The following is a 12,500-nucleotide window of genomic DNA, read 5'->3' on the forward strand; positions in this document are numbered from 1 at the left end:
CATTTCCTTTTAGCTGGTTTTCATTAAGCTCTTGCCCTTGGTGCCAATGTTATGAATAGCACGTAGTCACGTTTTAGGTAAAAGCCGACCCTGCAATGCTCTGCAACAACCGACCAAAGCCCTTTGGACTGGAGCTGGAGTTCCTTTGGAATGGAGCTGGAGTTGCACGACTAGTTCAGTGCATTAAAGCAACAGCCCTTTGGAATGGAGCTAGAGTTGGAATGGAGCTAGAATGGAGCCCTTTGGAATGGAGCTGGAGTTGGAATGGAGCTGGAGTTGGAATGGAGCTAGAGTTGGAATGGAGCTGGAGTTGGAATGGAGCTAGAGTTGCACGACTAGTTCTTTGGAATGGAGCTAGAGTTGCACGACTAGTTCTTTGGAATGGAGCTAGAGTTGCACGACTAGTTCTTTGGAATGGAGCTAGAGTTGCACGACTAGTTCTTTGGAATGGAGCTAGAGTTGCACGACTAGTTCTTTGGAATGGAGCTAGAGTTGCACGACTAGTTCTTTGGAATGGAGCTAGAGTTGCACGACTAGTTCTTTGGAATGGAGCTAGAGTTGCACAACTAGTTCTTTGGAATGGAGCTAGAGTTGCACAACTAGTTCTTTGGAATGGAGCTAGAGTTGCACGACTAGTTCTTTGGAATGGAGCTAGAGTTGCACGACTAGTTCTTTGGAATGGAGCTAGAGTTGCACGACTAGTTCTTTGGAATGGAGCTAGAGTTGCACAACTAGTTCTTTGGAATGGAGCTAGAGTTGCACAACTAGTTCTTTGGAATGGAGCTAGAGTTGCACGACTAGTTCTTTGGAATGGAGCTAGAGTTGCACAACTAGTTCTTTGGAATGGAGCTAGAGTTGCACACTAGTTCTTTGGAATGGAGCTAGAGTTGCACGACTAGTTCTTTGGAATGGAGCTAGAGTTGCACGACTAGTTCTTTGGAATGGAGCTAGAGTTGCACGACTAGTTTCTTTGGAATGGAGCTAGAGTTGCACAACTAGTTCTTTGGAATGGAGCTAGAGTTGCACAACTAGTTCTTTGGAATGGAGCTAGAGTTGCACGACTAGTTCTTTGGAATGGAGCTAGAGTTGCACAACTAGTTCTTTGGAATGGAGCTAGAGTTGCACAACTAGTTCTTTGGAATGGAGCTAGAGTTGCACGACTAGTTCTTTGGAATGGAGCTAGAGTTGCACGACTAGTTCTTTGGAATGGAGCTAGAGTTGCACGACTAGTTCTTTGGAATGGAGCTAGAGTTGCACGACTAGTTCTTTGGAATGGAGCTAGAGTTGCACGACTAGTTCTTTGGAATGGAGCTAGAGTTGCACGACTAGTTCTTTGGAATGGAGCTAGAGTTGCACGACTAGTTCAGTGCATTAAAGCAACAGAGCCCTTTGAAATGGAGCTGGAGTTGCACGACTAGTTCAGTGCATTAAAGCAACAGAAGTCAGAGGATAATCTCCGTTGGCATTTTGTCTTTTGAAGCCAGCTATGAAGGAATAGGTTGAAGGAAGGCCATGCCTTTATAAGGCTAAAGCGAATTTCCTGTTTCTGTGCTCGGTAGTAAGGTAAGGGGAACTTGGATTTAGGTTATGTGAGTGTGACTGTACAAATGTAACCAGTAAGGGTCTATTTGGTTACATATACAGTACACTTTCACTCTTACAAGTGGGTAAATTTAACGATGAGGATTTTACTGAGAATAAAAAATACTATAATGGGCACCAAGATCCTGTATAAAAACTGACTTATGGCTCCAGTTTTATACACGCTAAAAACAGTTAAATTGACACTCGGCAGGCGTTGCCACTAAGGGCTGCCCACCTGCCCCTGGCAGGTACAGTAAATACAACTTTAAGGCAGGTGGAGTTTGCTTTCAGGTTGCCCGACCGGACAAGTGCTCGTTTGAGATGGGACGCAACTGTCTATAAACACAACACCAGATATCTGTCTAAACACCTGAACGTGTCCAGAGCGCTCTGCCATCTGATCTGTGGAATGTCAAATAATGTTTGCCTATAATGTGCTGTTTTCACTGTTGCTACACTTAAAAAATATAAAATAAGTGTGAACCCATAGTCATATTCAATAGCTATGTAGATATTTGGTATACAAATTGAGGTATGACATTTTTTTATCGCGCAGTCCCAGAAAGTAAAATATAAAAATATATATTGTTAAATTGAACGGTAATTCAAATTTACCTATCATTTTATAATGGACGATTTACTTTTCGGGCAAGTGGGCATGACCTTTGGGCAAGTAGAACATGACCTGTACTTGCCAGATGGGCAAGTGCCTCTGAGACCTTAGTGTCAACCCCTGCTCAGGATTTTGCTATGTAGCCTAGTAGCCAAAAAGTGAACCCGGACATGTTGAGTACACCAACGTTTTAGTGTTAGAAAAAACGTGTTAGAAATGTTTAGTATGGGTCCCCAGCATGTAGAAACTGGCGGATGCTAACTTGCATATGTTGAGCAATTTTCATAATTGGCATAATATGTGACCATACCATTAACAACCTATAGATGGCAAAATATTCAAAATTTCATCATGCTTTATCTAGCATGTGATGTGCCAAATTAGGGGGTTTTCATGATGCTGAATCCATTCCAAGCATTAGTTTTGCAAATTGGGCTTAAAACGGCCATGCCCACTTGCCCAAATGTGCTGACATCAATTTGTGATGACGGCATTGGCCGTTTTTAGCCCAATCCGGCAGTTTCTACATGCTGGGGACCCATACTAAACATTTATAACATAAAACCTTGGTGTACTCAACATGTCCGGGTTCACAATGGGGCTCTATGGACTGGCTACTAGACTAATGTGGTGGTGACTGAGTTTAATAACAAAAACAAAGATGTAAAAAATAAAAAATACTGGTGTTGCACTAAAAACTCAGCTTCCCATCATGCACCTGTGCACAGTGTGAAGCTCAACAGCGCCACTTTGTCACCTGTTGGTACCAAGCCCCCAGTGAGGCTCTCAAGCGTGGAAGCACTCGGCCCTGGTGGTTGGAGCGTAAACTGCAGGCGGACCCGTAGATTCATGACGAGGAAACCCCGTGCAGCTGGGCTTTAACATTGAGCGCCCGGTTGCACTTCCGCATTTGCCAACCAAATTTTGGCAAAGTAGAGGGTTCTTCCGGGTGCTTCAAAACGCCACTGAGCAACTTCCACTGAAATGAATAGCGGAGGGGGGGGGGGGGGGGGGGGCTATCGCGCCAGTTCAGTCTCCCCTTCTTTATACTCTATGGTTGGTACTCTAAACAGAGAGTAGATCCTTGGAGTGGCTGCACCACTCAAAAAGAAACGCAATACCACGTGTATCCCTACAGTGGGAGCTCATTCCTAATGAGAGTGAAACATCAGAACATGGGTTGGCAGTCTGTTACAACAGGGGTTCTCAACCCGTGGGTCGCGACCCCTCGGGGGGTCGCCAAATTATTTTGGGGGGTCCCCAAATTATTAAAATAAATAAAATATATATATTATTATTTTTTGCAACTGAATAGCTGGAAAGTGGATATGAAGAGTTTACATATAGTACACATAGTACATGCATACACCTTCCCTAATCTGGTTTCAGTATTTATTCATGGTGTATTGTCTCTATTATTAAGGTTATTGTAGCAGTCAATTTATATTGGGGGTCGGGCGGGGCGGGGGTCCCGAGACATTGCCAAAGCATTTCTGTGGGTCCCCGGCCAAAAACGTTGAGAACCCCTGTGTTACAATACAAGACCACGCCTTCACAGAGCCTGGCCAGAGAATCCACCTCTCTGTTACAAGACCACGCCTTCACAGAGCCTGGCCAGAGAATCCACCTCTCTGTTACGAGACCACGCCTTCCTTCACAGAGCCTGGCCAGAGAATCCACCTCTCTGTTACGAGACCACGCCTTCCTTCACAGAGCCTGGCCAGAGAATCCACCTCTCTGTTAGGAGACCACGCCTTCACAGAGCCTGGCCAGAGAATCCACCTCTCTGTTAGGAGACCACGCCTTCACAGAGCCTGGCCAGGGAATCCACCTCTCTGTTACAAGACCACGCCTTCCTTCACAGAGCCTGGCCAGAGAATCCACCTCTCTGTTACAAGACCACGCCTTCACAGAGCCTGGCCAGAGAATCCACCTCTCTGTTACAAGACCACGCCTTCACAGAGCCTGGCCAGAGAATCCACCTCTCTGTTACAAGACCACGCCTTCACAGAGCCTGGCCAGAGAATCCACCTCTCTGTTACGAGACCACGCCTTCACAGAGCCTGGCCAGAGAATCCACCTCTCTGTTACGAGACCACGCCTTCACAGAGCCTGGCCAGAGAATCCACCTCTCTGTTACGAGACCACGCCTTCACAGAGCCTGGCCAGAGAATCCACCTCTCTGTTACGAGACCACGCCTTCACAGAGCCTGGCCAGAGAATCCACCTCTCTGTTACGAGACCACGCCTTCACAGAGCCTGGCCAGAGAATCCACCTCTCTGTTACAAGACCACGCCTTCACAGAGCCTGGCCAGAGAATCCACCTCTCTGTTACGAGACCACGCCTTCACAGAGCCTGGCCAGAGAATACACCTCTCTGTTACGAGACCACGCCTTCACAGAGCCTGGCCAGAGAATACACCTCTCTGTTACAAGACCACGCCTTCACAGAGCCTGGCCAGAGAATCCACCTCTCTGTTACAAGACCACGCCTTCACAGAGCCTGGCCAGAGAATCCACCTCTCTGTTACGAGACCACGCCTTCACAGAGCCTGGCCAGAGAATCCACCTCTCTGTTACGAGACCACGCCTTCCTTCACAGAGCCTGGCCAGAGAATCCACCTCTCTGTTACGAGACCACGCCTTCACAGAGCCTGGCCAGAGAATCCACCTCTCTGTTACGAGACCACGCCTTCACAGAGCCTGGCCAGAGAATCCACCTCTCTGTTACAAGACCACGCCTTCACAGAGCCTGGCCAGAGAATCCACCTCTCTGTTACGAGACCACGCCTTCACAGAGCCTGGCCAGAGAATCCACCTCTCTGTTACAAGACCACGCCTTCACAGAGCCTGGCCAGAGAATCCACCTCTCTGTTACAAGACCACGCCTTCACAGAGCCTGGCCAGAGAATCCACCTCTCTGTTACAAGACCACGCCTTCACAGAGCCTGGCCAGAGAATACACCTCTCTGTTACGAGACCACGCCTTCACAGAGCCTGGCCAGAGAATCCACCTCTCTGTTACGAGACCACGCCTTCACAGAGCCTGGCCAGAGAATACACCTCTCTGTTACAAGACCACGCCTTCACAGAGCCTGGCCAGAGAATACACCTCTCTGTTACGAGACCACGCCTTCACAGAGCCTGGCCAGAGAATCCACCTCTCTGTTACAAGACCACGCCTTCACAGAGCCTGGCCAGAGAATCCACCTCTCTGTTACAAGACCACGCCTTCACAGAGCCTGGCCAGAGAATCCACCTCTCTGTTACGAGACCACGCCTTCACAGAGCCTGGCCAGAGAATCCACCTCTCTGTTACAAGACCACGCCTTCACAGAGCCTGGCCAGAGAATCCACCTCTCTGTTACGAGACCACGCCTTCACAGAGCCTGGCCAGAGAATCCACCTCTCTGTTACAAGACCACGCCTTCACAGAGCCTGGCCAGAGAATCCACCTCTCTGTTACAAGACCACGCCTTCACAGAGCCTGGCCAGAGAATCCACCTCTCTGTTACAAGACCACGCCTTCACAGAGCCTGGCCAGAGAATACACCTCTCTGTTACGAGACCACGCCTTCACAGAGCCTGGCCAGAGAATCCACCTCTCTGTTACGAGACCACGCCTTCACAGAGCCTGGCCAGAGAATACACCTCTCTGTTACAAGACCACGCCTTCACAGAGCCTGGCCAGAGAATCCACCTCTCTGTTACAAGACCACGCCTTCACAGAGCCTGGCCAGAGAATCCACCTCTCTGTTACGAGACCACGCCTTCACAGAGCCTGGCCAGAGAATCCACCTCTCTGTTACGAGACCACGCCTTCCTTCACAGAGCCTGGCCAGAGAATCCACCTCTCTGTTACGAGACCACGCCTTCACAGAGCCTGGCCAGAGAATCCACCTCTCGGAGCAAAGCGCCGTGCGTGCAGTGGTGGAAAAAGTACTCAAATGTTTTACTTAAGTAAAAGTATCAATACTGGAATGTAGAACTACTCCGTTACAAATAAAAGTCTGGAATTCAAAATGTACATGAGTAAAAGTACTAAAGTATTGGTATCAAAATGTACTTAAGTAAAACTTGAAGTAAAAGTATACTTCATTGAGCAGAATGTCCCTTTTTGTGTCCCAAGTTTTCAAACGTATAATCATCATTTGAAAATAGCAGATCTACAGGCTCACAATGTGTCGCGATGCGACGCATTCTGAGATTGTAGATGTGTATGAAGGTCTGAAGTGGCTAATGTATGTTTTGTAATAATAATCTGAATCTACAAAGTAACTAGTAACTAAAGTTGTCAAATAAATGTAGTGGAGTAAAAGTCCAATATTTGGAACCGAGGGCTGTAGAAGTAAAAAGTATTGGTAATTGGAAATACAAACACTTTAAATTTGTACCTAATGCAGTACTTAGTAAATGTACTTACTTTCCACCCCTGTGCAGGATACTGGCTGGAGTCTCTCTCTGTAATAGGTTCTCCGTATCCCCTCGCGCAGCAGAAACGCACGTCATTCTGGGGGTGGGCGTCTCTCCAAAGAGAAAAAAAAAGAAACTTAACGAGATGACAGCTTTGCAAATGGCCCGGACCCAGATATCATTTATTGGGGTGTGCAGGACTGACAGTTTGGTCTCGGGGCAATTTCTGAAAAGTAATGATGACGTTTGTTCCAAGTTTGGTTTCAAGAGCAGCCTGGGCAGCGAAAACAAATGAAAGGCCCCCCCCCCTCGTCCCAACCCCCCGCCCCCCCGAGAGTTAAACATGTTAAATGCAAAGTGTCAAATGTATTCAGGGAAAAACGCAACCATGCTGGTTCAAACAGGTGGGGGGTTCTGATTAAAGATAATGGGCACATGTGTTTTACTTTTATTTGTTTGTTTTCAAGTTGTTTGTTTCTGTACTTTATATCCGTGCTCAGTTCCAAGTTTAAAATCTGTCTGCATTTTCGAATGCAGAATAATGCCTGCTTGGAAGAGCAGCGCTGCAGCTTTTTGCAAATCGTTTGGGATCGCCTTTGATGCCTTTTCCACGCAGCGTTCGTCGTCTGCAAACGCAACATTTCAATATCCTCCTCTCTGCATATCAAGTGAGCGTGATAGCAGGGACGGCCCCGGAACGAGGGGGTATTTCCTTTCACTCCCGATGGGATTAGGAGACAGTTTATTGATAAGATTGCCAAAGACGCCGTTGTCGTAATCCTGTTTTATGGCGCGTCTCAAGATCTTTGATCCCGTGCTGCATTCATATGCATGAATGCACAGAAAGGGTTTCAGATAACGAGACCCTAATGCCATGAAAGCCACATTTCCATAGAGTGCGTTAGCTTTAATCGCGCTTGTATTGATTAGTTCCAAAACATGAAACATACAGTGGCTGCGGCACGTCCCCCCACGTTCAAAAGATTTCCATGAAATATGAAAGTTCAATTAAGAGACGAGTGTGCGTCGGGTTTAATGAGTTGATTTATTTAATGGGACCTGACTTTGTAAAGACTAACAGTACTTTACTTTTATCGTCGCCATGTTTATCTCTCTCTCTCTCTCTCTCTCTCTCTCTCTCTCTCTCTCTCTCTCTCTCTCTCTCTCTCTCTCCATCCACTCGCTCCCTTCGCCTTGCCTACCTGCATGTCCGTTTTCAACTTTTTGTTCGTACTTGTCCCTCTTTTTCCCCCCCAAGGGTTTTTACATACAGTATATAATCCTCTTTCCCACTTACTCCCTCTCTTTCGCTCTCACTCACCCCCCCCCCCCCCCCCCCCCCCCCTTCTCTCTCACCAGGCCAAGCATGGGGTCCCGCTCGACTGCAAACGCAAAGAAAACGGATGCTGAGGGCCAGAGCGTGAGACCAGGTAAAGTTTCCACTTTAAGCATAATATTCTGTGTTCCCCGTGCAGCGTTCCTCGGCGCCCACTAGAAACCCCCCCCCTACACACACACACACACACATCCAACAAAACGATTTCACACGACGTGGAAGAAGGCGAAAGGTAAAGTTATGGCGGTAATCGCATACTGTAAGATATACCCTCTTCTCGCCCGGCTGAACCTTGAGGGGGGATGTGTGGGGCGACATTGGGGTTGGCGGGGGTGCATTTCGACAGAGCGAGCTGGAATAACACGGAGGGGCGTCCAACAATAATGGACTTGCCCCCCTCTTTACTTTCTCGTCTATCCAGCCTATATGAAACGACGCCGGGGCCACATGCAGTATAAATACATGGAAACGGGGTTGAGGGAACGCGGCGGGGTGGAATTCAGCTGAGCCCCCAAAGCACAGCTGGGCAGAAACAGGGTGGAATTCAGCTGAGCCCCCAAAACACAGCTGGGCAGAAACGGGGTGGAATTCAGCTGAGCCCCCAAAACACAGCTGGGCAGAAACAGGGTGGAATTCTGCTGAGCCCCCAAAGCACAGCTGGGCAGAAACGGGGTGGAATTCTGCCAGTGGCGTGCACAGATAGACACTAGGGGGTGCTAGAGCACCCCCTGCCCTTTTGGCAATGTGCCCTTTTGGAAAAAAATGATTTTTTTTTTTTTCAAAAATAGCAGACCTACAAGCTCGTAGCGCGCCACTCGGTGGCGCGCTATGAGCTTGTAGATCTGCTATTTTTCAATAGCTAAAGCATAACATAATGCTAACACCAAAAGGGGTTCCCGCCCAAAATGGATTAAGGCAACCGGCCGGTTCCACGCGCTGCACAAGGTGCCCTTTTTTAACTTGTGCACCTGCCCCTCTAAATGTCTGTGCACGCCACTGCTGTTGTCCCTCCAGAGTGGCCCTATGCAATGGTGGAAAGTAACTAAGTACATATACTTAACTATACTGTAGCCTATACTTGTGTACAATTTTGACTTTACTTGAGTAATTTCCCATTTCCAATACTTTTACTTCTACTCGACTACATTTCAGATCCAAATGTTGTACTTTTACTCCACTGAATTTATTTGACAGCTTTTAGTTACTTTGTAAATTTGGATTATTATTATTACAAACCATACAGTAATCACTTCAGACCTACGTATATGGATTTTGGCCATTTGAAAATAGCAGATCTACAAGCTCACAATGCGTCGCATCACCAAGCATCGTGTGAGCTTGTAGATCTGCTATTTTCAAAAGATTTTCATACGTTTGAAAACTTGAAATGGGACATTGTGCACAATGAGTACTTTCTACTTTTGGCACTTTAAGTAGCCTGGATCCAGACCATAGACCCCGCCCACTCTCTGAGTAGCCTGGATCCAGACCATAGACCCCGCCCACTCTGGATCCAGACCATAGACCCCGCCCACTCTCTGAGTGGACTGCGTCTCAAGAAGCTTCAGAGTCTGATAATCAGGCTACACTTTAAGTACATTTTGATGCCAATACTTTTGTACTTTTACTCGAGTACATTTTTAACCCATTTTGGGCGGGAACCCCTTTTGGTGTTAGCATTATGTTATAAATGGTAAATGGTAAATGGTGCATTTATATAGCGCCTTTATCCAAGGCGCTTTACAGAGATTGTGCATTACATTCACCCATTCATACACCGATGGCAGCGGAAACCATGCAAGGCACCAACCTGCATCAGGAGCAATTAGGGGTTCAGTGTCTTGCTCAAGGACACTTCAACACTAACTCTGGGGGAGCCCGGGTTCGAACTGGCAACCTTGCGGTTACCATCCAGCCACTCTACCCCTGAGCCACCGCCGCCCCTATGCTATGCTTTAGCTATTGAAAAATAGCAGATCTACAAGTTCATAGCGCGCCACTGAGTGGCGCGCTACGAGCTTGCAGATCTGCTATTTTTGAAAAATCAAAGAACGACTGACAGAAACATAGCTTTTTCAGAAAACTGTCAGGATGTAGAAGACATTTTTAGAATCTGTGCTCAGGTCAAAATGTGTTAATTCTGGACTTTTACTTGTAACAGAGTAGTTCCACATTGCAGTATTGATACTTTTACTTAAGTAAAACATGTGAGTACTTTTCCCACCACCAGTAGTATTCCCAGCACCAAGGGCCTCCAGGGGTTTATTTTTTATTTTTTGTCCTTCCCACAATGCACCGAGAGCGTTGTTGGCTGAGAGGGGGGGGCTTTTGGGGAGGCAGACAGCTGCTCTGTAATTTAGCGGCCCTGCTTTTGGAACCAGAGACGGACTGGATGGATGGATGGAGGGCTTTGCTTTCCCTCTCTCTCTCTCTCTCTCTCTCTCTCTCTCTCTCTCTCTCTCTCTCTCTCTCTCCACCATGGAAATGATATTTCCAGCCCTGGCTTAATGACACATAATCTAAGATGGAGGAAATCAAACGCAGCATGAAATGTCAGACTCTCCCCATTATGTTTTCGCTAGTGTGTGTGTGTGTGTGTGTGTGTGTGTGTGTGTGTGTGTGTGTGTGTGTGTGTGTGTGTGTGTGTGTGTGTGTGTGTGTGTGTGTGTGTGTGTGTGTGTGTGTGTGTGTGTGTGTGTGTGTGTGTGTGTGTGTGTGTGTGTGTGTGTGTGCTCTTGCAAGTTGACGTTCCGTATGCACATAGCTTTTAGCAAAGTGCTGTTCTTACTCATGCAGCATGTACCGTACAGATGCAGAATCAAACAATTCCCTTTTTTAACGTTCATACACAATAGTGCACCAGAGTGAGCATTCAAAGTGGGTTTCAATACTTTGGCTTGATAAAACAAAAAGGACCACTTGTCTCCACTTTTGGAGAAACTAAATTTACCGGCATAATATTACTGCATGCACAGAGAAAAAAACACAATGCACTTGATGAGCACAATGCATTACCGTTGTCCACAAACACTACTTCTGTAGTTGAACTATATGCTCCCACACACTTTACACACTTTACACTTACAGCCTTGATCCCACTATGTTCTCGCATAGCATGTGGCACACAAACGCACGCACGCACGCACTCAGATGTGCGCACGCACGCACGCAAGCACGCACGCACGCACACAAGCTTTCTCCTTCAGTTTGTGTTTCAGAGCCAGGGAAAGTGATATTTCATATGTCACGAGCTGAGACAGGTGTGACGCCATGTACCCAGGAAGAGGAGCTTAGGTTCAGGGAAGCCACTGGGCCATAGATACGCATGCCTCCGTCACACTCATGAAGCTCATTCCTGCCATCCCATAGTAATACTATGTGAATCCTGCCCCCCCCCCCCCCCCCCGTAACACGATCACCCTCTGCTGCTATCGGGCACAGCGGAGATAGTTGTGTTGGCTCGGCAACAGCAGCTGAGGGGAATGGGCCATGTTTGTCTGTAATGCATGATTTATATGTGGTTGTTGCGCAATGCGCATCCTGTCGCGCACCCAACTGAGCAGATCTGCAAGCTCACAGCAACGTGTTGCACGGCGATGTGGCGTGAGCTTGTAGATCTGCCACTCTTGGTGCATGACACAAGCACACACCTAAAGAAGAATCATGCGTAAGGGAGTGTGTGCGTGCATGCGTGCGTGCGCGTGCGTGCATGCGTGCGTGCGTGCGTGCGTGTGTGTGTGTGATGACATAGAAGCTGTCAGCTGTGATCAGTTCTCTCAATTTTCAATCTCTCTCAATGTAATTTCCAATTCAACACAAAGTGGCCTTATTGGCATAGGAAACGTACACTTACATGACCAAAGCCAAGTGTGAAATGAAAACAAAAAGCAGAAATGTATGTATAATTTCAGACTAGAACAAGAGTCTCTCTCTCTCAGTGTCTCTCTCTCTCTCTTCATGCCTCCCCTCTCTCTCTTAGTGTCTCTCTCTCTGTGTCTCTCTCTCTCTTCATGCCTCCCCTCTCTCTCTCAGTGTCTCTCTCTCTGTGTCTCTCTCTCTCTTCATGCCTCCCCTCTCTCTCAGTGTCTCTCTCTCTCTTCATGCCTCCCCTCTCTCTCAGTGTCTCTCTCTCTCTTCATGCCTCCCCTCTCTCTCAGTGTCTCTCTCTCTCAGTGTCTCTCTCTTAGTGTGTCTCTCTCTCTTCATGCCTCCCCTCTCTCTCTCTCTGTGTCTCTCTCTCTTCATGCCTCCCCTCTCTCTCTCTCTGTGTCTCTGTCTCTCTGTGTCTCTCTCTCTCTCAGTGTCTCTCTCTCTCTTCATGCCTCCCCTCTCTCTGTGTCTCTCTCTCTCAGTGTCTCTCTCTCTTAGTGTGTCTCTCTCTCTTCATGCCTCCCCTCTCTCTCTCTGTGTCTCTCTCTCTTCATGCCTCCCCTCTCTCTCTCTCTGTGTCTCTCTCTCTCTGTGTCTCTCTCTCTCTCTGTGTCTCTCTCTCTCTGTGTCTCTCTCTCTCTCTGTGTCTCTCTCTCTCTGTGTCTCTCTCTCTCTGTGTCTCT

At 47.6% G+C, this 12,500-nt stretch overlaps 1 protein-coding gene across 1 annotated transcript in view; it reads left to right on the plus strand.

Moving 5' to 3' along the window:
* The window catches only part of LOC306931834 (MORN repeat-containing protein 1-like), a gene marked incomplete at its 5' end in the record, with an annotated part of 31,957 nt that overhangs the window by 6,282 nt on the left and 13,175 nt on the right, over positions 1-12,500 (plus strand). Inside the window, one exon of the mRNA XM_079513456.1 lies at positions 7,971-8,041. Within this exon, the coding sequence (XP_079369582.1) occupies positions 7,971-8,041 (71 nt within the window). The remainder of the gene's footprint in view (positions 1-7,970; positions 8,042-12,500) is intronic.

This window comes from Electrona antarctica (genome assembly GCF_951216825.1).
Source record: "Electrona antarctica genome assembly, chromosome: 2".
Lineage (NCBI taxonomy): Eukaryota > Metazoa > Chordata > Actinopteri > Myctophiformes > Myctophidae > Electrona > Electrona antarctica.